This window comes from Ovis aries, chromosome 2, assembly GCF_016772045.2.
Source record: "Ovis aries strain OAR_USU_Benz2616 breed Rambouillet chromosome 2, ARS-UI_Ramb_v3.0, whole genome shotgun sequence".
NCBI lineage: Eukaryota > Metazoa > Chordata > Mammalia > Artiodactyla > Bovidae > Ovis > Ovis aries.
In genome coordinates this window covers 117586864-117614571 of record NC_056055.1, presented here as the reverse complement: position 1 = coordinate 117614571, position 27708 = coordinate 117586864, and the positions used below count along the sequence as shown (strand labels likewise).

Genomic DNA, 27708 nt, shown 5'->3' with positions numbered 1-27708 from the left:
TTTTTACCCATTATGATTTATTCTCTACAATACTTTGTTAAAGAGTTCAATGATTTGCACTCAGAAGTTATATAGCCAAGAGGCAACCAAGTGTAATACAAAGAATTGGTCTAAAGTCTTTGCACTGAAGGCCATACAAAGTCTCTTGCTTCAGGGAAGTAAGAATGAAAATAAACAAAAAGAACAAATAGCTCCCTAGGTTCCAGAATCTCAATAGAAAATAACATCAACAGTTAGTGAAATTGTAGGTGTTAACATACCATGGAAAACAGATCTTGTGCAAATATTAAAATTAACACCCAGGACTTCTGTATAGATGATTTTTTTTATTATAAACAATAAAATACATGTAATGTCTGAACTACAAACCTTTCGTGTTGAAATGGTCTTTAACATGAGTTGCTTTAATATTATGAAGCGAAAAAGTTTAAGAACCTCACAGTGGAAACAATCCAACACTGATAAACTCTAGTGATCAAAGACATTCTCTTTTAATGAAGAACAAGGACAATTCAAAATTACAGAATGTCCTAGCTGTGGGTATTATGAGACAAGCCAACTTTCCAGACCGAAAGGCACTCACAGCTAGGGATGAAACGAACTCCGAACCAAACCAGCCACAGTGGGCTGGTCCCTTAAAAATGGTGGTTACTGTTCAGCTTGAGCAGTCCAAGGACAAAGGAAACACTGAGCAGAAAACATCCCTTCTCTTTAAACCTACCACTCACACCACGTACACTGGCCACCCTCATCACTGCTCTGGTCAAGCAACATGGAAGGCAGGTCAGTTCCAGTTCGGAGTTGTCATTTCCCTACGCAAAGCTGCCATATGGATGATCCAGACTTAGTATTTTTCCTGAGAGCCACCTGCCACACGTCTTCATAAGGTAACCATGACCGTTTATTTCCAGACCACTTTCTGACTAGGCTCCATTCAGGACAGACACTGAGTGCCATTCCTCACAGGGCCAAACAGCTTTCCTTGGTCGACTCCTCTGAGTCCTCTTACTAACGTCAGAGGAACCCGAGCATCTCCATGGCTGGACTCGGATGGGAGCATAAGGGAATGTGCGGGGAGTAAGGCTTCTTCACTCCAAAAACCACTGAGCCCACTTCAGTGTGGTTCTGGGCTTAAGCCCGATTCTTGTGCACTGATTTTTTTCCCCCATTTCCTGGGGTTTTAAATTTTCTGTTTTTTTTTCTTAAATGGCAGGTTTCCTACCCCACCCTCAATAAAATTAAAAAAAAAAATACTATACACTGGGAAAGACAAATAGGGCAACATTTCTACAAGAAACAATAGGCTTGAAAGAGCATGGCACTGTAAATGCTTGCATGACCAGTCTCACTGAGCGTGCTCAGGGGTGAAAGTTTAGCACCATTTTTTTTGCTTTTTTTAAACTTTAGAAATTAAACACAACTTTTAACATAGAAGACTTGAACAGTAATGAGTGTAGCCCTATGTACCAATACTGTTGTACAAATTGGAGGTGGGTGGTTTAGTCCAGAGCTGACCACCCTGACATCAATCCATGGCACCTAAAAGTAACCGTCGTCACATTTGTTTGTAACAAGACATTTATTATTCTCAGCAGCAGGAAATCATGAAACAACTCCTTCATCTTCTGAAGCCTGTTTCCATTAACACTGCGAGGGAAAGGTGGCAGGATGTGGGAGTGCGCCCAGCAGCGGGATGGTGCTGGAGCCTGGCCCGCACACCTGGACATCAGCCCACACTTCCCCTGCACATTCCACATCCTTACCAGCAGCAGAGGACGGTGCCAGACACACTGCTCACCCTAACCCGTCTCTTCAAGAGACAGGGCCTAGAAAAGCACGCGTGCCATTCCTTAGACTGGTGTCCCTGCTCCCCCGCCCCCTGCTCCTGGCAGAAGAAAGCTCAAAAGATCTTTTGACTTGAATATCTGCCCATTTCGGGAAGCCACACCACTACCACATAAACATTTAAAATAAATTAAATCAAAACATTGTGTTCACTGGGTTGACACCCAATCCACTTTAGAGTTCTCTAAGCATATTGTTGGAAACCAGTGTATCACCTGTAGGGTCTTGTCTTCCAACTGGCCACCTCTTCCTGTGAATCATTTCAGCAGTGCCTCTGTGACAATGTTCTCAAAACATCTTCCAAATTCCCAACTTCTATGAACTGTGCCACCATATGAGCAAAGAATAGGCAAGAGGGAGAAACTTGCTGACAGCTATTTGGAATCAGCAAGACTGGGAAAGGGGACTATGCCACATGAAGGTATGAATGACCTAAAATAAAATAAGCTATTTGGAACTCTGCCGCAGTGGGGTGAAGTTTTCCCAGCGTGTTAGGCAAGATAAAGATTCACCTTGTTTAATTACACAGCTTTGTTCTAAAGTCCCCATAAAGGACCTGAAACATTAACAGTTTTCCCACTTCTACAGGCAAACTAGAAAAAGGAACTCCTCTGCTTAAAGGTCTCTCAGGATGTTTGCCTGAAAAGAAAAACAGCTTGGAGACCCTGGATTCTCTCCTATGACGACGTATCCTCCTAAAACCCAACCCAAGTGCTTGTTGGAACGTCTCTGAGAACCTAGATCCAGCTATAGGCACTGCTACCAGTAGAGGAGTGAGGTAGCCAGGTGGTAAGGAAGAGGTCTCTCCCTTGACACTGCATGCAGTGATGCCATCAGGACCTCCCGCAGGCATCCCAGTCCATCCTCAGCAGGCCAAACCACAGAGCTCGGTTCAATACCAGAAGACTCGATGCAGGAAGAGTGCCAGAAAAATCCAACTGAGAGTGGGATGAGAATTAGAACCTTCGAGGCTAACTGAGCAATGAGATCTGCAACGCCATCCAAAGGGCTTCTGATCTTGAGGTGGGTCTCTGTCCAGGAGCCACAGAGGACTCATGGTGCCCACGTTCGACCCTAACATGGCGTCCGCTTATGAAGCATGGAGGTTGTGATCAACTCTCGGTACGCAATAAACTGCAAGTTTAAAAAAAGGAATTTAAAACAACCTAAAAATGTTTCTTGTTGGTCTCCGTTGCCCAGACTGCCAGGGGAATACACCTACTTGATCTGGGGAGGCTGCAGGTGTGTGTGGGGTAAGCCTTCATGGACCATCAGTTCCAGCTTCCACTGTGTGTCCGACACACAGGCAGCAAATCAGCAGCGGCACCTGCACGCCAAAGTCTTCTGAGCCCACACGGAATTCTCACTAGGCATGGAGGAGCCCCAATCCAACGGAACCCCGTATTGAGGAAAGGCTGAGATAAGGCTTGGGCCCTCAAGTTCTGTTTCATTCAATGTAAGCCCCCCCTCCCACCTCAGTCAGCTGGAGGCAGACTTGGCAACGGAAGCTAGCATCATAAAATGGTGCAGTAATAGAAGTAACTGGACCAGGAAGAGGAGGCATCTGCTCCAATGATGTCATAGCCATTGGCGGCCACGGGGGGGTGGGACTGGTCATGCAGCCGTGTGTCAGGAGTAATGATTGTAGAGGGGCGGGGCATGAAGAGTGCCATTCTGGAAACAATGCTGTCGGGAAGCTATATATTCTGCATAACTGATTGTCACCTTCTCACTTCGGTACCTGTGTAAGGAAACAGGAAAGGGTGTTAGGAACCCCAAATACTTCATTTTAAAATCACGCAGCAGAGTAAACCAAAAGCTTATTCCACATTTTCAAAGAATAAAATGGAAGACCAAGAGCAATCTTACTTACAGAAAATGAAAGACAGCACAAGAAAACAGTGTTGTTATTACAAATGAACAAGATGAAAAAGCACAGTCACAGTCCACCCCTGAGAATGTGTTTTCTGCACATCCCACCTTTAAACACTTCATATGCTTATCATTAGGCTGCTCTTAAGCAATCTGCTACTAGGGTCTGGATGAAGAATTTCACGGTCAAATTATATGGGTGGCAGACGGGAAGATGGCTGCACCGATGCCCAGTGTAAAATGCGTTATCTAGTTCAGGTTAAAATGTGATAAATTTGACAGAAATGCAACTTCAACTTGCAGAAAAGCAACAAACAAGTTATTCGTAACTAAAAGGGGCACGGATACCTAATTCTGGGTCAAATTCTGATGAAGCAGGTTAAAAGGTCCTGGGTCTCACTTCCCAGATGAATGTGCCATATCATATACCACAGGGTCATCAGAACAGAATTCATAGCACTTTGGCCTTGCTCTAAAAAGAGCCATGAGTCAGGATGCAAAGCATGGGGTGTTACAAACCTATGGAGCCTACTACAGACCACAGGAGCTGGGTGTGACAATCCTTACCCAGAGCCATCTCTTTCCCTCTGTAATCACTCCTCCACTGCAAGGTGATTATTCCTGAATTTTGACAGGGAAATGGCTGTTCAAATAAATTATAATAATAATGATAATAATAATGCTTTGTATTTGAAGATTTTTCTTTTTTGGAATCCAAAGCATTTCAAAAACATGGGGTTATCTTCCAAATAGACCTGTGAGGTTACTACATGATTATTCAGCATTTTACAGATGAAGAGGCCAACAGAGGCCCACACAAACCCACAGAAGCTACACCTCTCAGGATTTCCAATTTCAATAGGGATGGGAAGAGAACTGACATCTACTGACCACCTACAATGCTGCCTGGCCCCAGACTAGAATTTCTGCACACATTACCTTACCACACTCTAGAACAACCCCAAGGCAGGCTTTTTTTTTCTGCTCAGAGAGGCCCAAGTCACACAGCTGGAAGTGGTGGAGCTGGGATTTAGGGTCCAGTTCATGCAGATTTTACAATAGCCCCCCCCCCCCCATAGACGTATTTGCTCCTAACAGGCAGAGGCGTTTCCTTGTTACTAGTCCATCAACACGCCACCTGACTGCATGTGGTGACTTCGGCTGACCCAGGACTTCTGTTATTCTCCTGCGTTCAGCCTTCCCACTCAGCCTCCCAACAAGTGGGTCTGGCAGAGACACCCACGATTGTTTAGCAGCTACTCTGCCCCAACTATGCCGTCAGCGGAGCTGCGGACACGCCCAGGATGCTGGGGAGTCTCTGCTTCGCTGCCACTGCTTCCTCAGAGCTTCAACCTCACATACACTTCTTTGGTTTGGAGACATTAGCAGGGAACATTTTTCTCTTCCTCTATCAAAAGTATCTTCCATCTAACCCAAACTAAGTTAAAATGACAAAGAAAATGAGACAGTGGCTTACCTGGTGAGTTTGATGGTTTTTCTGAATTCACTGGTAATTGGAGCCTTAAAGCCACCTTTCCTGAGCAAGGAATCTATCGTCTGGATCTGATCCCAGTCTGAGGAGAAGATGGGCACACAGAGGTCAGTGTGCAGTGACACCAAACCAGGCAGGCAGTGCCCTAACACAGCGACAGGAGGGCAGCAGCCGGGCCCGCTGGGGGCAGGGCGGGCTGGGCGCGGCCCCCACGCCCCGGCAGTCCAAGGAGAGCCTGAGACGTGCGAGGATGCGCAGCACACACCGTCAGTGGCCTTCCCCTTCTTGAGTCTACCCTGTCAGGTATGATCGCAGGACAACCATCTGGGAGCAAATACGGCCCCTACTTGGCTGGCCTGGAGCTGTAACCAGGGCTGCTCTGGAGAGGGGAGAGCTCATATTCTGCAGCCTGCATGCCTTCATGTGGCCTTGCTGCATTCTGATGATCTCTAGGAGTCGCTTTCTACTACAGAGACTTGACAGCAGGACCGAAGCTATTCCCTTAGGAAGGATGAGAAAGTTGTTTGCACATCTACTGCTGTGTTCTTCTAGAAATATTTTCACCATATACAACCAAATATATCAAATTGAAAACCAAACAGAATTCCATAAATCACTGCAGCAGGTGCCTTGATTTTAATTTTCCCAATCAGTTTTCAAATAGCAAAAGTGTTTGATTATTTACCTAAATTATCATCACATCTCACTACTAGGAAATATTCCTGGTCCATCTCCTTGGACAGAAAGGCCAGATTGCTGACCTCAAAGAGGTGGCTAAAAGGCTTCCTCCTTTTTAAGCCATATCCCCACTGCTTTCCATGACGGGAACCAACAAGGCAATCCCTCTCCACATAATCAGTTCACTGATATACTGAACTCAGTATTTTTCTCTATTTCAGTTTCATACCTAACTGCTAAGTCACTTTTGTCGTGTCCGACTCTGTTCGACCTCATAGACGGCAGCCCACCAGGCTCCGCCGTCCCTGGGATTCTCCAGGCAAGAACACTGGAGTGGGTTGCCATTTCCTTCTCCAATGCATGAAAGTGAAAAGTGAAAGGGAAGTCGCTCAGTCATGCCTGACTCTTAGCGACCCCACGGACTGCAGCCTACCAGGCTCCTTCGTCCATGGGATTTTCCAGGCAAGAGTACTGGAGTGGGGTGCCATTGCCTTCTCCGATCATACCTAACTACTAGATATTATTTTTTTAAAAAGGACTAGTTCCAAGAAAGAAAGAAAACCGGGCTGTATGCTGCAGAATGCATAAGCACCATTATAAGGTATTCTCCTAAATGTTCTTTTAAAGAGAAAACCTGCCCAACCCACTTCCTACCTTTAGTGTGCCACTGTAGGAGCTACTGAGTTCTTTTTTCCTACAATTACCACTGCAGTTTGGGGGCCAAGAAACACTACTACTCATTGAAAGTAAGTGAAACAGAGACCTGAGAAGTATTTACCCCTTTTCTTTCCCAGCTCTTTTGGGGAGTTTCTTATTCTGTAAGAATCTGATGGATATGGAGAGAAAGCAAGCCACTCATACGCAGTTGCACTGGACTGAAAGGCAGCACAGTCCACTCTCCTGCCCTCTACCTGACAACTGCGGAGGGTATCACTCCATTCGTCTAACTCACCTTGTTCCTTTGCAACCTCAGGTAAGTAAGTGGCTGTACGTTTGACGCCTTTTTCATTGATGAATTCAATTCGAATCCCATGGACCCCAACCTACAAAAACACACAACCAATAAATGCCATTTACTTACTCTAATGGAACTTCAATTATCCTCATGTAAATTGACACTGTCCTCTGACCAGCTTGACCCAGGGCTGAGAAAAGGGGAGCCTCATGCTTTTCACGACTGACTCTCTCTCAGGCATAGAAGCCAAAGAAACTGCTGCTCCAGGGAAAGGGAGAGTCTATGTGCAGCCACCTCTCTGAGACTATGGAGGCGGCATAATCAATTCTCTCAATAATGCATCCAATAATCGTGAATATTCCACCTTTAATATTCAAGAACAGGCTATAGGATTTGATCAGGGCTCCTGACTTTTCACATGTGGCTCCAATATTTATTCAAGGGCTTACCAAGAAGAATCAGGAATGTTCTCCTTTATCCCATTATTTACTAGACATGGGGAAAGGACACGGGAGAGAGTAGACTGATAAGAAAGGGGTTTCTTTCTGCTCCTAATATCGAAGTATCTTTTCTGTCACCCAGGTTGCCTACACCTGCCTCTGACCTCAGCTCTCACATGCTTATACCCTTGCTCAATGAAGGAGATACATTACCATGTACTAACCCGAACCCAAATGCAACGAGAGATGCAGAGTTCCAAATGCGGCTGTTCTCACCTCCCAGTCCAGGTAATCACTGGCATCCTCAAAGTTAGTAAGGAGGGAGACAGAGCAGAAAAGTTTAGGCAGCTCCTCTCGGGTCAGGGGGGGAAATCGGCTGTCCTTAAGTGCACTGGAGGGGACAGAAAACATAAGTGAGGCTGCTCCGGAATCGGGAGCCAACATCATGAGCCTGAAAGTTTACGGCTCTTGAGCTCTGCAGAAAACATTCACTGCCCATCGACACGAACATGCTAAAACAACCCGATGCTGCTGTCTGTCTACACTTGAACTGCCAAGTGACTCACCGGATTAAAGCCCCCACAGCTCCTGACTATCAGAAAGAAACACTCGAGCTTTGCCACCCAGAAGAAACAGGCAGTTATTTTCAAAATTTGCAAATAATCTACCCATCTCACGTGTGGTGTCATTACCTGGTTAGCGTGTATTCCCTGAGTCCTGAATGAAGATTCATGGCTGAGAAGGTCCCAATGCAGCCACGAAGCCGCTTGTCCCGCCCTGTCTTCCATGTCACAAAGAGTGGACTGAAAGAGCAAGCACGCAGCAATCAGAGAAGAAAACCTTGGTTTTATCGCTGTCCGCCTGTTCTTCCCCAACACAACTGTTCTCTGATGTGGGCTGTCTGGAAGGCTGCGGCCTCCGGGCGCCGTGCGGCCCCGAGGTGGAGATGGAGAGGAAGAGGCCATGAGGCAGAGAGAGAGGCTCCTGCAGCCCCTGCTCTCAGCTCCGCTCCACTCCGCATGGACGCACTGCTTCCTCCCTCCTCTCTCAGGACCCTTGCTTCTAGTTCTCCACATCTTCCTCCTCCTGTTTACCCTCTTTCTCTGTGTCTATGTCTCCCAGTTCCGTCCTTCCTGAAGACATACTGGCCGGCACACCTTCTCCCCTCAACCCCATACTGCACCCAGCATCATTTCCGTCTCTTCTGTTTATAGACTCCAGAAGAAAAAAGGCTCCCCGAGACAGTTTATTCTGCGGACTTCCCTGGTGGTTATCAATACACCAGGCAGCGCAGGGGTTATGGGTTCAACCCTACATGCAACAAGCCTACCTGTCACAACTACTGAGCCAGAGCACCACAACCAGAGTCTGTTCACCGGACAAAATATCCTGGATGACGCAATGAAGATCCCATGTGCCTCAACTAAGATCCAACGCAGCCAAATAAATAAGTATTTTAAAAAGAAGGCTTATTCTGGGATTTTCCTAGTGTTCCAGTGGCTAAGAATCTGTGTTCCAATGCAGTAAAAATGAGTTTGATCCCTAACTGGGACTAAGATCCCACGTGCTGAGGGATAATTAAACCCTGAGCGTCACAACTAGAGAGAATCCCATGGGCTGCAACTAAGATCCAATGCAGTCAAAAATAAATAATTTTTTTTTTTTTAATAGCTTATTTTCAGCAGAAGTTACCAGCTTCTAGGCCAAAGTCATGTGGCATTAGGCTACATCAGATAGATAGTAATAGATATTCAGACACAGGTTACGGGGCTGCCTCCTCTTCCCAAAATTCTTCCATGTTCCTATGCCTTTACCTCTTAAGATTCTTGAGTTAACACTGCTAAAAAGCAACTTACATCTTTAAAGTTACCTTAGATCATTATTACAAGGCAAGATCTCCCACCTACCCATCTTTTCCTTTCAGTAAAACACCTGAACAGCACCAGCCAAAGTTAATGTTCCAAAACCTACTCAAAAACCCTTCCAGTTCCACTGTCCCCACACCATACAAAGCTGTGGTCACCACCTACTCTCCACAGTCTGTGTCCCGCTCCTGCAAGGGACACACCTGACTGCACTCAGATCAAGGCTCCGACTCTCCATCTCTGTCTCTGTCCACAGACATCACGTGGGAATACTTCCCTAAAAAGCGAGCACATTGTCTCATTTCCTCTCCTCTGACACAATCACAGACTAACTTCCCCTCTATCTGCCCAGACAGCGTGAGGCACACCCTGCTTAGCTTTTGTGTGTGATCTGTCAACTCAAGTCTGCTGAGAGCAGGGACTATTTCTCCATGCCTGTCTATTCCCAACCCAATCCTCAGTATGGCACTAACAGCTCTCAGTCAGTGAATCCTCTAAAAGCACCTCCTAAAAAAATAAAACAGCAGCACTGCTCTTTAAATGCACCTCGAAGCTGCCTCCAATTCTGAGAAAGAAAGCCTTAGCATGCCTTTCTTCATCTGACTTCACCCTTGACATACAGATATTCCTTATTCAAGTCACTAACACCTCACGGGAACTTGGGACAGTCTGGAACTGAAAGCATCAAAACAAATTCTGACATTCTTGGTGGGGTGCTGGCAGCCCCACGGGACTGACAGTTAAGTGACGGGACTCTTGAATGAGCTCCTAATCACCAGCCTGGCCCTCAGACACTGGTAGTTGACTCGGATTTCAGCAATGCCTGGGTCCACAATGGTGTGGTGGTGTGACTTCTCCACATGAAGGTCTGAATGACCTACTCACTGTCATATGAAACCAAGACAGTCAAAATCAAAACCCTCCTGATTCCCAGAATGTAACTAACGACAAGCCAACAACTCCTTCAAATGTGGCCTAGTATCCACTTTCGATATTCTGGATATTGTCTGGATATTTTTCATCATTCTTTTCCCATTAACCCTTGCCCAAACCATGTTAAAGCTTTTTATAAGTAGACGACTCTTGCAGAAAGTGGGTGCCATGCCTTTCTCACTGTCCCCAGTGCGCGACTGCTTTACTCACTAGGGGTCATTGGTGAATCTGGGAAGTCGTGGCTGCGGGAAGCCGTAGAGGTGACAGTAGAGGACGTCGAAGCAGTAGCAGCACATCTCTGCGGTCACCACCAGATTCTTGGTGGTGTTGGCAGTTCCATTGGGCCGGGGGAGAGGGCTCAGCGCTCCCGATGCGGGGTTCATTCGTGTGATGGGAGAGTTTCCAGGTCCCAGAGTTAAGTCCGACACATTCTCCCGACCACTGCTGCCATCCACATGCTGGTGGTTTTGAAGAGGTCCTGAACTAGAGCCGGGGACAGTTGTGGACTGGTTCCCGTGACTGTGCGTTCCACTTCCAGATAACTTAGGCTTCTTGACCCCACAACAACCTGCTGCCAGCTTGGGCTCAAGTGGAGGAACACAACGTCTTTTTCCCATCCTGATTCAGTGCTTGAGGTCTGGAATGCTGCAGAACCCTAATCCAAAAGAGAACATCCAAGTATTAATTCAATCGTTAGTTAGAAGAACACAAAAATCAAAGAGAAAGGGTCTGCATGGAGGGGGCAGGAGTCATCGAGTTCTTTCTCACACAGGTCACATTGCTCACAAAGGGTGTCAGAACAGTGGGCTGGAAGAGCCTGCATTCCAGACCAGGGACACCCAACCGTTACCTGAGGGGAGGCTATTTTTCACTTTCCATAAAGGTTATGACCACCATGAATGGAGGCAGGCCAAAAACAGCTCCCTCTTGCCCAGGCCTCCTCGGGCAGAAAGAAGGGTAGAGCGGCAGCCAGTCTGCGGGCGAGCGGGGTCTTTTCGAGACTGACTGAGAGACTGCACCTGACCTGAGAGGCTCTTCATCAGGATGCTTTCTCTACATTTTCACAGGCTCCAACTGAACCACTCTGTTTCTAAAGAGTCCCAGAGGAACTTGCATGTTTTCCTTGTTAACCACATCCTTTCTGCATTTTCCTCATCACCAACCTCAACTTAGCTACGTGACTTTAGCTCCAGACCTCTGTGAGGGTGAAGAGCAGCCGCTGCTCTGGCGAGAGTGCGCTAACACAAGGCACCCACGCGCCTTTCTGTCCTCACAGCGATCCTGTGGTCTTACTCATTTTCTTTAGTTCACCTCTGAACGCACTCCAATTTCTACACTTCTATACTTTCAAGACCCCATTCAAAAAAAAGCTACAGCCAAGCAGAAACCTTTATTCACACAAATGACCCAAGCTTCAGTCCTTTTGTGAGGTAGCCATTTCTGCCCTGTCACAGCAAGGCAGAGATGCAAAGCCATCAGTCTGACAAAATGTGGCATCAGATGGGCCAGGAAACCAGAGTTCCAGCTGATAAAGGGGAAGAAGGAATCTTTCTCCATTAAATTCTTTTTAAGAAGCCCAAGGTAAAGATATATAGCTGTAACATGACCAAGATCCTTTCTGTTATCTATGTCAATAATTGAGACTCATGAAAATAGACCCTAGTTATTTCAATGTTGATAATACCAAAGTTTATAAAATCCTGCTAACTTGAGAAAAATGTACTTTGTTTTTTCACATATCACTACATGTTGGTTTTTTTCTTAAGGGCTTCCCTGATGGCTCAGACAGTAAAGCATCTGCCTGGAATGCGGGAGATGGGTTCGATCCCTGGGTTGGGAAGATCCCCTGGAGAAGGCAATGGCAACCCACTCCAGTACTCTTGCCTGGAAAATGCCATGGACTGAGGAGCCTGGTAGGCTACAGTCCATGGGGTCGCAAAGAGTCGGACACGACTTGGCGACTTCACTTTCACTTTTCACTTAGTTTTAGCCTCCTACTCAATATATATATATATATACACAATTTTCATCTAAAATTTTCTCTGTAATTTGAACACGCAGCACACAATTGCCTTTTTAGGCACTACTCTACTGTATTGTATAGTATTTTGGTTGTAATGTGTACAATCTTTTAAATAAAATTAGATATGTACTTACCCATTTCCAATGCCATTATTTCTACAAACACAACTTGTCACTTTAGATTGAATGAGATACAAAAATTTCACAAATGGTGCTTTTGTTTCTGATATATCCCGATCCCTAACAAAATACACATTTTGTGTTTAGGACAATTCTTCGAAAGAAAGTTGTCTCTAGCAGAGGAGTAACAGTTTGAACATTTCAATGTCTAGCTTGCAACAGGCTTCTTTTTAAGAAAGCCTCATGCATGTGATACGTTAAAACCGCCAATGAACAGACTGTTTCTGAGTGTGGATATCACTGTCTTCTTCAGACTGTTAAGAAAAGGAGCAGGAGGTCCTGGTTAAAAATGCTGCCTCCAGACTCAAATGGCCTGGGTTCAAATGTGATTCCTCCAGGATTAACCTCTCTATGCCTCAGTTTCTGCAAACTGGGAATAACAATAGTGCTTGCTTCATGGGGCTGTTAGGAGACTTGAGCTTAGATCTATGGGAAGTGCTTCCATGCAGCTTCTGGCATAAAGTTAGCTGCTCTTATCATCTGGGCTCTCATCTGACTGCTCCCCCCAGAGGTGGAGACTCTGGGAAGGCTAGGACTTTGTTGCACACTCAAGGCTTAGAGCACAAAACAGATGCTCTTTAAACAGGATTTCACTTAATCCTCAGAACCACCCAGCAAGGATGATATTACCATCATTTTACAAAGGAGGACACTTAGGTTTAATAAGAAACTCTGCCACTCAGGATTTGGACCACAATCTATCTGCCAGACTACAAGGCTTGGGTCTTCCCACCGAGCCACAAACAACAACGAAGCCTGCCAATAATATCCACTGGATTCAGTCCCTTTGCTAAGGGTGTGATTTAAAAAAAAAAATCAAGGGAATACTAAAAACTAGAAGAATAGCTTGCAAAATTTTGCCAATAAAAATGGAGCCGAGGGAAGCTGACTTCCCTGGTGGACCAGTGGTTAAGAATCCACCTTCCAATTCAGGGGATACAGGTTCGACTCGTAGTTGGGGAACTAAGATTTCCACATGCCACAGAGCAACTAAGCTTGTGCACTGCAACTACTCAGCCTGCAGGCTCTAGAGCCCGTGCTCTGCAACAAGAGAAGCCCTCCCACACCACAATCAGAGAACCCCCTCGAGACGCAACGAAGACCCAGTGCAGCCAAAATAATTTAAAAAAAATTAAACAAAAAAGGAGAAGCAGGGGAAAAAAATCAAAACCTAAGCCCAAAGCTCTGCCACCACCCTGACAATGACCAGTACCCCTGCCACAGTCGCCTGAGTCCACAAGGAACGTCACTGTCCTCTGAGCTCTTACTTGACTGTCCTCCTTGGCGTAACTGTAGGCAGAGGGTTCAGGGCATGTGTTCATCCAAGCAGAGGGACCTTCTCTTGAGAGCTAGATCTTTAACAGCACCAATAGGGCCCCGAGGCTCTGCCTCTAGAGTCCCGACGTTCAAAGAAGCAAAGAGAAGGGATGAAATAACAGTAAGTTAAAAAAAGAAATCCTTCCTCATTCTCCTTACACCATAGGCCGCTTGAAGAAGAGAGAAATGTCATGAAATAGTGGTAACTCAGGTGTTCCCCCAAAGGTGCGATCAGCTCTCTGATGGGTGAAACACCCTGTAACAGAGCAGAGGGTTTTCAAACCATGCCAAGGCAGGTGAGGTCAAGCTTAGGAAGATTCTGCCTACACCAGTGGCCCCCAATCTTTCTGGCCCAGGGACTGGTTTCAGGACAATTCAAGCACATTTATTGTGCACTTTATTTTTAATCTAATGCCACTGCTGATCTGACAGGAGGTAGTGGTCCAAGGCCTGTAGCTGGAGACCCCTGGCTTAGCCATAATGCACAACCACCGCTCCGTCGGGGGGCATACCGAGAGATTACATTTAGCAATTCCCCCACACCATCCGCAACTGTGATTTGTAATCAACAGAGCCAACCCAAACCTTGTGGATCCTCAGGACCAAGTTTTCTCTGGAGGCCACTGAACAAACAATTCAATCAATATTCTCAATTAGTGACTAAAGGCAGAGTTAGAGACTTTCTGCATCAAAAGTATATTAGAAGGCATTTCTTTAACATTTATTCCATAAAACTTAAATCTATAGAAAACTTCAAACATAAAGTAAAAGAGTATAATGAACCCAATACTCAGCTTTAATAATTTTCAACAAAGGGCCAAACTTATTTCATCCACAGCCTGCTTACTCCATCTCCCTCACCCTACTGAATTATTTAAGGTTTGTTTTTTAAACGGGCCAACATTTTACTTATCTGTCAGCAAATATTAACTAAACAGTACAGACTGTGAAGGTGCTGGTAATGAGTACTTTTATTTACATAGCAACCACTACCTATCAATTCCATCAGGTTTCCCTCTCGAGACGCTCCTAACCCAACTCCAACAAAGTGGGCATCTCACCACAACTAAGTGTCCCACACCCGGCTCCCAGACTGTCCCACAATGACAAGAGACATACTTGATTCTCCAACGGCTCTGTTTCTGAGGGCACAGTGTAAGATCCCTCAGATGAATTTCAATGCAATAGACTAACCTGCTGTGACCGACTGAAAATACCCCTCATGGCATACATATTCTCCCTCTCTTAGAACACTATGCCTTTGTTCTCAGCCTTCCCCCAACTTCATAAAAACACCAGCAATGGTCATAGGAGTAACTGAATGGCTACTGTCAAGTTGGTTCATCTGAAGTAACTGGAATCAGGGAAAAACCTTTATAAACACATATACCACAAAGACCTGGACTAGGTTGGCTAAACTCAAGGCCATTTTAAGGGCCTATAATAGTGATGTCATTTTCCTACACTCCGTCTACTTTAGAACGAACAATGAGAACAAGCTAGTTAAAACTGGATTTCTACCAGATGGAGACAATACCCGTACTTCCACAAAGAGCTGGAGGAAATAACAGGAGTCACTGTTTTACCTCTTAAGGCCTCCTAACCTAGCAAGCGTCCAATGAAATTGTTCTCAGTGTTGAAAGTCACCATGCCCTTTATCTGACACACAGTGCTCAAGGGATCCTCACCCTCACGAGGGTCCACAACAAAGGCACCTTTGCAGCCTGAGGGGAAGGTGAGCGGCGCAGAAAGCCACCTGAATTCCAGCCAGCACTGAACTCCCCAGTACCTTTAGTCACAGAAGCTAGGCTGCATTTCTGGGTTTTTTCCCACAACAGTTAACCCAATGTCCTGCATATGGTACACAAACCAACAATCTTATTTACAGATCTCCCAGCAACTTCATTTAAGTTAGCCTTTCTAATAAAACGAGTATTTATGGCACAGCCTGATCTTTACTCTGTTCCACCGCGAGGGGCTGACTGTTGAGTGTGTCAGAAGCTGAAGGTGACCGACATACAAGTATCTACTCATATCAACAATGTCAATTCTACTCGGCCCAAACCAAGGAGTGGTTTAATTCATAGCAAAATGGATAGCTAATGTGGACCATTCATTCTAAAAATCAGGTCAAATATCCCCTTCACTAACTTCATTCTAAAAATCAGGTCGAACACCCCCTACACTAACTTCGTGGTTTGGTTTATGCCGGTAGCTGTTCTCTGCCAAATCATAGCAGTTGGTCAGTCCCAGGCTTGGCCTCAGGGGCTGCTTACCTGTAGGTTGCTCAAGGCTTTCCTTCCAAACGACGTGCCTAGTTCCTAAACTGCATGTGACAAGAACTTTCCTACTTTTTTCAAATGATGGAGTACTTTAAGAGCATAATTTGTCAGGAAATTTACAATTTCAGAAGTTAGTGGAAATGATGTGTGATAAATTGCTGATATTTAAACAAGATGTGGAGACCAGTGCTGAGGGGAGGGTGTGACGGCATCCTGACAGACATGGCTGGCTGGGCAGGAGGGCCTTTTTGCCTCACTGGGGGTCCCTTCCAAGGCTCCAAAGTCCACTGAAAACAACAAGCCGATGCCCTCCCAGAGCAGCTCCCATCCTCAGAGGACAGAGTCCCGACTTTGGAGTCGTCATCTAGGCTCAAATCCCAAATCTGATTTAGCAGGCACAGGCTAGGCAGACTCAGGCAGGCTGTCCGCCTCTGTGGGTCTAGGCTCCTGCTACCACAGAGGGTTTATCTGTGAGCATTCTTTGAGTAAGACATGAAAAACATCTAGCTCATCTTTGGCACAGAACTACTATTTATTAAAGCGTCTGCTATTACTGTTAATATGGGGTTATTATTCTAATGACCTTGATGTTTTTCCTCTTTGGAGACTCATACTTCTAATAAGCCATCCACTGATCTTTTCATTGTGAGATGCCAGGAAGTATAAGGAATATTGGGCTGACAGCTGTGCACAGTTTTATTCTATAAAAGTCCTCTGGTAAGTTTGAAGCCATATAACAAAAAGAAACTAAATTTGCTAAATACACTACTATTACAGAAATCTTGATATATATTGAGTACTAACAGAACTACCGAGACAAAATAGTTAGATTTCCAATAACCAATAGTACTTTTCTAGATAAAAATATCTAGAAAGGCTAGGAGGTAGGAAAAAAAATAGGTTCACCTTTGGAAGACAAGTTTCAAAACAGCTATTCAGGGGCATGACCTTTTAACAACAACAACAAAAAACAGACTTGGGAGGTAGGAAAAAGGCCAAAAAAAAAGGGGGGAGCGGTCTCTGCATTTTCTTCTGTTATTATTAGTGTCCAGATGTCTATTCAAACCAATTTTATACAGAAGGGAACAGACTGCAGTTTCCTTTGTGACACAGAAGTGAAATGAAATTCAATTTAATAATTATTTGAGTAGTGAAATGGCACGTAAACTATATTCTGGCCTACTTAAGGAACTATTCCAAGAAATAGTCAGATGAAAGACCCACAAAATATTCTGGACATTATTTCAAATAATCATCTCTGTATTTCTGAAACCCGGTGACACACACACACACACACACACACACACACACACACACACACACACACACACACACACACACACACACACACACACACACACACACACACACACACACACACACACACACACACACACACACACACACACACACACACACACACACACACACACACACACACACACACACACACACACCTGAAACATCTGCTGTGTAAAAGTTTTCCCTGCGAAAACCAGATATCCCTATACAACTGCTTTTTAAATTTACAGATCTAGAAAGCACACAATACTACACACCTTCTTGTGAACTTAGCGTAAGGAAAAACATGAATATAAGAAATCAAATGTTTTGTTTCCTTTTTAGATCCCCTCCCTTAACTATGTGAGCTATGGCAGGATGCCAGATCTTTCTGGGCCTCAGTTCTTTCATTTGTAAAATGAAAATATTTGTCCCCCGCCTTCCTCAGAGAGACTGTGAGGCTCCAATAAGATATGAAGCATTCTGAAAAACTTTTTTACAAGTGTTTGCATACCATCAGAGGGGACCCAGCAGTAATAAAAAATTTCCCAGAACTCTGTTTACATGTAGAATTTTAGTTTTTACGAAAACAGTATCACCCTAGCAGATTTAGGGCAAAATGTTCCAAAATTCTCTGAAAATTATAACCATGTGGAAGACATCTGATAATTGACCTTGACAGAAACTGTATTAACCTGAGTTATGATCTTCGTCTTTAAAGAGTAATTTGGAAAGGGGCGGGAGGCAAACCTTTATGTAACCCAAGGGTAAGTGTAATGCTACAAAACCATCTAAGTCACTCGAATAGGATTATGGAAAATAAACTTGGTTTTTTTTACCAATTAAAATTATTTTAGAAGTGAGCAAGTGGAAGTGGAAGGATTCATCACGTTTAGGATACTCATGTAAACCTTTATGTAACCCAAGGGTAAGTGTAATGCTACAAAACCATCTAAGTCACTCGAATAGGATTATGGAAAATAAACTTGGTTTTTTTTACCAATTAAAATTATTTTAGAAGTGAGCAAGTGGAAGTGGAAGGATTCATCACGTTTAGGATACTCATGTAAGCAGAAAACCAGAAATGAACAAAGTAAACATACATTCTAGTCCAAGCACAGGCCTAAAGCCAAAAAAAAAAGACAAAAAATAAAAGCAACACAATTCCATTCTAAGTATGTCCAAGGTAATACTCACTGAAAGCAGAAAGTTTGTATTGTCAGGGGAACAGCTATAACAGAGGAGGGGAGCTATTTTGTCTCTGAAATGAATTTTCTTCCTTCTGATTCCATTCCTTCTTCCTGTACCTAAGATGGAAATGCAGGTGCAGTGAGTGAGCAAAACCAAGGCAGTGAGGAGCTAAGAGATGGTTTTTGAAAGGAGTACAACAGAGTAATTTCTAGGAAGGAAAAAAAAAAAAGCTAAGGAACAGGTTTTCCTTAATTCAAAACATTTCAAAATCTAAATATAAGGTGGCAAGGGCAGCCCCCTGCATTAAATCACCTCATTCCTGACGTCAACACCAAGAAGGGAGGACAAGGAAGATTAAAGGTTTTATTGAACCTGAACATGAAACACACATTGAAACTTCCTCCTCCACTAATTTAGATCAAAAGTTGCTCTCCGGCCAAGATACACCATCTCAAGGTTCTCTACTGCTTTCAGACTACAAACAAGATTCCCAAATCCTCTGCAAACAGGGTGCTGAAGGATTACTGGACAGCATGTCAGGGTCCCGAGGACAGGCCACCTTGTTATCCCAGGTGGAGATGATAACTGTTGGTAACAGTCAGTCATCATTACTCTTAGGCTGGCATAAATCTCTTCATAGTCTCTTCACCAACTCTCCCCACCTCCCCGTAGTAGATATGAGTTATTCCCAAAGATGTAAACAGGAGACTCCAGGCCCCACCCACTCTATCCAAGGAGAGGCCAGTGAAAGAGGATAGGCCCAGAGGGACAAGGGTGAGAGAGTGTGGCAAAGTGGAGTTCAGATCAGGACAGGGAACAGAGGAGGGCAAGTAATGAAGGGCAAAATCCACAGCCTGGGAAGGAGGGAGGAATAAAACCCACAGAGTATCAGGTGGAGAGATGATGGAAATAGGGGCTTTGGGTGGATAAGGAAGGACAGAATGAAAGTGGGGTTTAAAAAAAAAACCAGATTAATGAAAGGCGAGAGCGTGCGTGTTAAAGAGTTTAGCAAAGAAAGGGCGAGATACAGGGGGGAAACGAGAGACCAGAGCGGGAGGGGCCAAGAAGGGCAGAGAGAAAGGTAAAAGGTAAGGAAAAGGTGATGGAAGGAAAGCGCGGGGCGCCAGCAGGAGTCGGGAGACGACCCAGCGACGGGTAGGGCAGCTGAGGCCGAGCCGCGGGGGTGGAATCCAGACGCCAAGCGGGGGAGGGGGCGGCGGGACGGGGCGGGGGGGGGGGGCAGGGGCCGCCAGGCGGCGCCGGAGACCACCAAACTTTACACGACCCGAGACTGCTTCCAGGAGCGAGTGGAGAAAAGAGTGGGAGCCTCGCCCGGCCTCTCCTCGCGGCCCGGGGCAGGGGCGTCCGCCCACCCCCTCCGCGGCGCGTCTCCCGACCCGCCCGCCCCCCGGTGGGCACACGCGGCCCGCAGGCCCGGCCCGCCGCCTCCCTCCCCGGCCGCTCGGGAGCCCCTCCCCACGCTGCCCCGGGACCCTCGCCCCGAGCCCGGGGGGCCCGCTCCCCGGCCCCTCCAGTCGCCGCGGAGTGAGGAGGCCCGGAGGGCTCGGGGGCAGAGCGAGAGGGCGGCCCGGCGGGGCGGGGGAAGAGGGCGCGGCGCGGACCGAGTTTCCCACCTTTCCTCCTGGCCCAGACGTAGCCGGGGCAGACGGGACCTCTCGCGCTCTGCCTCCTCCTCCTGCTTCATGGAGCCATGCGCCTGGGTGGGGGCTCCCGAGAGAAGCGGGCCGCGGGCGGGCCGGACGCGCGGCGCGGACGGGGCGGGGCCAAGAAGGCCGGCAGGGGGCGGGCGGAGGAGGAAGCTGCGGGGCGGCGGTGGCGGCAGGGAAGAACTGCTAGAGGTATTCCCCGGGCAGCTGGAGGACTGAGCCGAGTCGGGACCCGAGTCTTCCGGTATCCCAGCAGCCACCGGAGGCAGTGAGGTAATGGAGGAAGAATGTAGGGAGTCCTCCAGTGGACCACACGCCCTCTAGCGAGGCGCCAAAACCATAGAGATTAGGGGGCCGCCGGAGCACCGCCCCGCTACTGTCACGTGGCCTGACTCTGCGTACTTTATTGGCTGGTGCCGACTCTACGGGGTTGAATTTAGGAGACTGCTTCCTATTCTTGTGGCCGAGTCTCAGGCAGTTGGAATAAAGGGGAGAGGACAGTAAGGCGCGAGAGGAGGTTTGCAGGCTGGTTCTTCCCAGGTCGTTGAGCAGGCCGAGGGGTGCGCTGGGCTGTCAGGCTGGCCGGCGCAGAGCACGCCGGGTCCCCTTGGCTTCTGCGAGCGAGTGCAGAGCGCGCCGGGAGTTGTAGTGCGGCCGGCTGGGCGGCATTGTCCGCCGCGTCAAGGCCTAAGTGCCAGCTGGGTATGCCAGCCCGGGTGCCCGGGTGCCCGGGTGCCGCGGCCTCGCAGCTCCGCCCTCTCCCGCGTTAGAACCCAAGCGTCCTGGCGCGCGTCGCTTCCCCCGACCGAGCCGCCGCCTTAGAAAGCAGTCAGGAAGGGGCAGCTCAGGCCAGCTTTAAATGAAGCCGACCCCCTGGCTCTGGCCAGATCCGCGGGAGAGATGTTCCAGGCTCTGGGCCAGTCTCCTTATGGATGAGAAAGGGCAAACCAGACCCGGGAGGTGCCAACAGCCCATCTCTGTCTTGACCCGCTGCGTCCGTCTGGAGACCACGCAGGTGGAATTGTCCACAGTACAGGCTTGATTCAGTAGGTCGACTAAGCACATTCCTCAGTACTGGCAGGGCAGGGGCCTCAAAGAGCACTACAAAAACCAGTTTGTTTGTTTTAAATTAGGAGTAAATAGTTGTAATTTCGATTCATGGGGTCGCAAAGATTCGGACACGACTGAACGACTGAACTGAACTGAATGATGACTTAGCACTCATTTTAATTACACACGGAGTTGCACAAAAAGTCTTTATTTCTGCCTTGCTCCCTCACCTTAACCAAATAGTTTAGCCTCTGCAGCAAAAACATGCTCTGTTTTAAAGCATTTCCAGTCTTGCTAAAAACACAGTCAAGCCCACAGTTTTGTTTATGCACAAAGGAATCCTAACGTGTTTGTCCTCAAGGAGCAAAGACAAGTATCTAGTAAAAAATGCAAATCATATCTTAACAGTGAAGCTTTCCAGCAAAAACCTTCTGCTCTGGAATGCATAATGTGCTAAAGCATAATAAGATCTACTACCACAGACTTTTAGCTTAATTACCTGTACGCAGCAAAAACCGAGGAAATGGAGTGATTGGTGCCTCTCAGACCTGGAACTCTCAGAAAACCTGGCAAAGCGCAGCAGTGGGAAGAAGAGACGATGATGCCTTGCAGAACAGGAGGTCGATTTTTTTTAAGCCATCTATAGCAGTCTTCATAATTCCTGCCAGTTTTGACGCACTTATCTGTCGTTGAGGCCCACGTTGGCCAGTTTCTAACCTCTTGTCAGGCTGAAAAACTCCAAATTAAATAATCCCATGGTCTAGAGCCAAAATCAGGAGGCAGCAAGCCAGAGGTCATTTGTTTGTTGGTTTCTGAAGAAGACCAGATACTGACTTTAAATAATCGCAATAAGTTTCACAGAGTGAAGGTCTTTCCAGCTGAAAGTTTTAAAACATGGCATCTGGAAGAGGGCCTCAGTCTATTGCTCCCGGGGTGATACTATATTGTCACTGAGTAATCCACAGATAAGGAAGTTATTGCTCCCTGGTTATCAAGCTGCCGGTAGGTAAATGATGGAACCGGGTTGGGTTTGAAACACTCTCAAATTTAAAAAAAACAAAACAAAACCTTGCCCTGAGCTGTGAAAAGGCATTTTACTGAGAAGTAGGACCCATATACTATTTCTGTTGTTTACTGAGGCCAAAAAGAAAAGGGTTAGGACTTTTTAGAAAGTCACTTTGGGGTCACCTCACATCAGCAAGCAACAGTCTGAACTGGTGCAAAAAAAATAAACAGTGAAATTAGGATTAGGAACGAGGAAGAAACGAGAGCAATTTGTGCCGTAAATGTGGAAGGGCCTGTGTCTTACTATCTCATCTCTTGCACGTAATTCAGAAACCTGGTACATAGTAGGCATACAATAATTATTTGTAGCCTGAATGATTAAGTGAAGAAGAAAGCCACAAAGCAGGGGGAAAGTAATTTATTAGTAGTTGGGAAAGGGGAACGACGAGAACTAAGTGGCTCAAGTGCTATGCATGGTCCTGAAATGTCACCCTCATCTGCTGTACCACTCTATCAAAATACCCTCAGATCAAATTGTTGGTCTCCCTATCTTCCCATTATTCTGACCTTGAATGTTTAAGAATATATGGTAATGTAAGAGGTTAGAGTTTAATTGTTTCCACCACAAAAAGAAATGATCATTAGGTCAGATGATAGAGACATTAGCTAACTCTCCTGGTGGTAATCATAGTACAGTATATAAATGTGTCAAGCCAACACATTGTATACCTTAAAGTTATGCTAATACAATGTTATATGTCAATTATATCTCAATATTTTAAAAAGTGTTATAGGTCAATTATATCTCAATTTTTAAAATAATGATTACGAGAGAATGGAGGGACTTCCCTGGTAGTACAGTGTCTAAGAGTCTGCCTACCAATGCAGGGGACAGGGGTTCTATCCCTGGTGCGGAAGATCCCACACACCCTGGAGCAACTAAAGCCCATGCACAGCGACTCAAGAGCCCAGGAGCTGCAACTGCTGAAGCCCACACGCCCTAGAGTCTGTGCTCTGCAACAAGAGAAGCCACTGCAATGGGAAGCCTGTGTGCCACAGCAGAGAGTAGTGGTGTGAGTGGGGAAAGCCTTCACGTGGCAACGAAGACGCGCACCACCAAAAAACGTTCAGTTCAGTTCAGTCGCTGAGTCGTGTCCGACTCTTTGCGACCCCATGAATCCCAGCACGCCAGGCCGCCCTGTCCATCACCAACTCCCAGAGTTCACTCAGACTCATGTCCATCGAGTCCGTGATGTCATCCAGCCATCTCATCCTCTGTTGTCCCCTCCTCCTCCTGCCCCCAAATGCCTCCCAGCATCAGAGTCTTTTCTAATGAGTCAGCTCTTCTTATGAGGTGGCCAAAGTACTGGAGTTTCAGCTTTAGCACCAGTCTTTCCAAAGAAATCCCAGGGCTGATCTCCTTTAGAATGGACTGTTTGGATCTCCTTGCAGTCCAAGGGACTCTCAAGAGTCTTCTCCAACACCATAGTTCAAAAGCATCAATTCTTCGGCCCTCAGCCTTCTTCACAGTCCAACTCTCACATCCATACATGACCACAGGAAAAACCATAGCCTTGACGAGATGGACCTTTGTTGGCAAAATAATGTCTCTGCTTTTGAATATGCTAAGTTGGTCATAACTTTTCTTCCAAGGAGTAAGCATCATTTTAATTTCCAAGGAGTAAGCATCATGGCTGCAATCACCATCTGCAGTGATTTTGGAGCCCAAAAAAATAAAGTCTGACACTGTTTCCACTGTTTCCCCAACTATTTCCCATGAAGTGATGGGACCAGATGCCATGATCTTAGTTTTCTGAATGTTGAGCTTTAAGCCAACTTTTTCACTCTCCTCTTTCACTTTCATCAAGAGGCTTTCTAGTTCCTCTTCACTTTCTGCCATAAGGGTGGTGTCATCTGCATATCTGAGGTTATTGATATTTCTCCCGGCAATCTTGATTCCAGCTTGTGCTTCTTCCAGTCCAGCGTTTCTCATGATGTACTGTGCATAGAAGTTAAATAAGCAGGGTGACAATATACAGCCTTGACATACTCCTTTTCCTCTTTGGAACCAGTCTGTTGTTCCATGTCCAGTTCTAAGTGTTGCTTCCTGACCTGCATATATGTTTCTCAAGAGGCAGGACAGGTGGTATGGTATTCCCATTTCTTTCAGAATGTTCCACAGTTTCTTGTGATCCACACAGTCAAAGGCTTTGGCATAGTCAATAAGGCAGAAATAGATGTTTTTCTGGAACTCTCTTGCTTTTTCCATGATCCAGTGGATGTTGGCAATTTGATCTCTGGTTCCTCTGCCTTTTCTAAAACCAGCTTGAACATCTGGAAGTTCACAGTTCATGTACTGCTGAAGCCTGGCTTGGAGAATTTTGAGCATTACTTTGCTAGTGTGTGAGATGAATGCAATTGTGCGGTAGTTTGAGCATTCTTTGGCATTGCCTTTCTTTGGGATTGGAATGAAAACTGACCTTTTCCAGTCCTGTGACCACTGCTGAGTTTTCCAAATTTGCTGGTATATTGAGTGGAGCACTTCTAAAAACTAAATAAGTTTTTAAAAAAATAATTTGAAAAAGAGAGAATGGAATCAGACTTCATGGTTTCAAATTCTAGTCCTGCTATGAACACCTGTGACCTAGGGAAAGTTAGTATGTTAGTGATTTAGTGTTATCATCTGTAAAATGGGGATTGTAGCAGTCCCTATGAATTTAAATGTTTATACTTATAAAAGCCGCTGTTCTCGTTAGTGTAGTGGTAAGTATCCCCGCCTGTCACACAGGAGACCAGGGTTCAATTCCCTAATGGGGAGGCAACACACCCTTTAGCTTCCCTTGTAGCTGTTGGTAAAGAATCTGCCTGCAATGAAGGAGACCCGGGTTCGATTCCTGGGTTGGGAAGATCCCCTGGAGAAGGAAATGGCAACCCACTCCAGTATTCTTGCCTGGAAAATCCCACGGACAGAGAAGCCTGGAAGGCTACAGTCCATGGGGTCGCAAGAGTCAGACACAACTTAATGACTAAAACACCACAACACCATACTTATAAAGCTATGATAGGGTTAACATGTCAAAAATTGCTCTGTCACTGTGAGCCTCATTCGTATTAGGGTGTTGAATAAGCATGAAATTAGCCTGCAAAGCAAACACATGCATTCTTTTAGATGTACAGCTTCGATGGGCAATGCATTGATGCACCAAAGACATTTACCAACCTGTGACCATGAAATAAGGTTTCACAGGGTATATTAATGGGAATTATAGGTTTCATAGGTCCATCTAGGCAAATCTGTGGTTTTTCCAGCGGTCACATATGGATGTGAGAGTTGGACTGTGAAGAAGGCTGAGCACCGAAGAATTGATGCTTTTGAACCGTGGTGTTGGAGAAGACTCTTGAGAGTCCCTTGGACTGCAAGGAGGTCCAACCAGTCCATCCTATAGGAGATCAGTCCTGGGTGTTCATTGGAAAGACTGATGCTAAAGCTGAAACTCCAATACTTTGGCCACCTCATGCGAAGAGTTGACTCATTGGAAAAGACTCTGATGCTGGGAGGAATTGGGGGCAGGAGGAGAAGAGGACGACAGAGGATGAGATCGCTGGATGGCATCACCAACTCGATGGACATGGGTTTGGGTGAACTCTGGGAGTTGGTGATGGACAGGGCAGCCTGGCGTGCTGCAATTCATGGGGTCCCAAAGGGTCGGACACGACTGAGCGACTGAACTGAACTAAGCTGAACTGTTCATATTGTTCATAGGGTTCTCTCAGCAAGAAGACTGGAATGGTTTGCCTTTCCCTTCTTCAGTGGAGCGCAATTTGTCAGCACTCTTCACTATGGCCTGTCTGTCTTGGGTGGCCCTGCATGTCATGGCTCATAGCTTCACTGAGTTACGCAGCCCATTCTCCACGATAAGGCTGTGATCCATGAACCAGAGATCAAATGGCTAACATTCATTGGATCATAGAGAAAGCAAGGGAATTCTAGAAAAACATCTACTTCTGCTCCATTGACTACACTAAAGCCTCTGTGTGGATCACAAGAAACTGAAAAATTTTTTAAGAGGTGGGAATACCAGACCATCTTAACTGTCTCCTGAGAAACCTTTATGCAGGTCAAGAAGCAACCATTAGAACCTTACATGGAACAACTGACTTGTTCAAAATTGGGAAAGGAGTACCACAGGGCTATATATTGTCACCCTGTTTGTTTAACTTCTGCAGAGCACATCATGGAAAATGCCAGACTGGATGAATCACAATCTGGAATCTAGGTTGCTAGGAGAAATATCAATAGTATCAGATATGCAGATGATACCGCTCTAATGGCAGAAAGTGAAAAGGAACTAAAGAGCCTCTTGATGGGAGTCAAATAGGAGAGTAAAAAAGCTGGCATAAAACTCGACATTCAAAAAACTAAGATTAAAAAAAGAAACAGAGAAATAAAAACCAAAAAAAAGAATAATAAAAATACAAAACAAAAGCTAAGATCATGGCATCTGGTCCCATCACTTCATGGCAAATAGAAGGGGAAAAAGTGGAAGCAGTGACAGATTTTATCTTCTTGGACTCCAAAATCACTGTGGACAGTGACTGCAGGCATGAAATTAAAAGATGTTTGCTCCTTGAAAGGAAAGCTACAACAAACCTAGACAGCATGTTAAAAAGCAGAGACCTCACTTTGCCAACAAAGGTCCATATAGTCAAAGCTACGGTTTTTCCGGTAGTCGTGTACAGTATGAGAATTGGACCATAAAGAAGGCTGAGTGCTGAAGACTTGATGGTTTTGAATTGTGGTGCTGGAGAAGACTCTTGAGAGTCCCTAAGAACGCAAGGAGATCAAACCAGTCAATCCTAAAGGAAATCAATCCTGAATGTTCATTGGAAGGATTGCTGCTGAAGATAAAGCTCCAGTACTTTGGCCAACTGAAGTGAAGAGCCAATTCATTGGAAAAGACTCTGATTATGGGAAAGATTGAACGCAAAAGGAGAAAAGGGCAGCAGAGGATGAGATGGCATCACTGTCATTAGACAGCATCACTGACTCACTAAACATGAATTTGAGCAAACTCTGGGAGATAGTGAAGGATGGGAAAGCCTGGTGTGCTTATGTCCATGGGCTCCCAAAGAGTCGGAAATGGCTTAGCGACTGAACAACAGTTATAGATTTCATTTGTCCCACTTTCCAGACTGACATGAGTCCGGTCTTGGTAGTAGATACAGAATCTGCATCTGCGCTTTGGCCTCCACAAACGTGTCTGTGTATCTTTTGTGTACTCTTGCGTATCCTTCGAAGGGCGAGTTCTTTTGGGTACTTAAGAGCAATGTCGAGGGGACTTTCCTGGTGGTCCAGTGGTTAGGACTCTGTGCTTTCATTGCATGGGGTGCGAGTTCCATCCCTGCTCGAGTAGCTGGAATCCTGCATGCTGCAGCTTGGCAAAAAAAATATTTTTAATTTTTAATAAATGAGAAAACTAGAGAGATATGACCACCAAATGTAACCTGATCCTAGGCTGAATCCTGGAGCAAGAAAAAAGTTAAAAAAAAAAAAAAAAAGGGTTTCCCTGGTGGTCCAGTGGTAAAGAATCCACCTTGCAGTTCGGGAGCCACAGGTTCCATTCCTGGCCTGG

The 27708-nt window shown here is 45.8% G+C and overlaps 1 protein-coding gene across 4 annotated transcripts; it reads right to left on the bottom strand.

Moving 5' to 3' along the window:
- Positions 1-27708, bottom strand: AMMECR1L (AMMECR1 like). 4 transcript variants are annotated; one of them, XM_015093306.4, is made up of 9 exons: positions 19988-20115; positions 18360-18469; positions 10291-10735; positions 7975-8085; positions 7559-7673; positions 6840-6930; positions 5195-5291; positions 4285-4338; positions 3526-3586 (listed from the first exon to the last, which is right to left on the bottom strand). In XM_015093306.4, exons 3-8 carry the CDS (start codon positions 10695-10697, stop codon positions 4311-4313), a joined length of 849 nt encoding a protein of 282 aa, XP_014948792.1. In that variant the 5' UTR covers positions 10698-10735; positions 18360-18469; positions 19988-20115; the 3' UTR covers positions 3526-3586; positions 4285-4310. The 4 variants fall into 4 exon arrangements, 3 of the variants coding, with proteins under 3 accessions (XP_027820469.1, XP_042099527.1, XP_014948792.1); XM_027964668.3 differs by lacking the exon at positions 4285-4338 and having other exon boundaries at positions 1-3586; XM_042243593.2 differs by lacking the exons at positions 4285-4338; positions 18360-18469 and having other exon boundaries at positions 1-3586.

Bases quoted from the DNA above. Each gene is read 5' to 3' on its own strand.
- AMMECR1L (XM_027964668.3), bottom strand. From the start codon at position 10,697: ATGGGAAAAAGACGTTGTGTTCCTCCACTTGAGCCCAAGCTGGCAGCA. The intron at 6,931-7,558 runs GTGAGAACAGCC...GTGTTTTTGTAG, and splicing joins GTGATTACCTGGACTGGGAG to GTTGGGGTCCATGGGATTCG. The intron at 5,292-6,839 runs GTGAGTTAGACG...TCTTCTCCTCAG, and splicing joins TGAGGTTGCAAAGGAACAAG to ACTGGGATCAGATCCAGACG.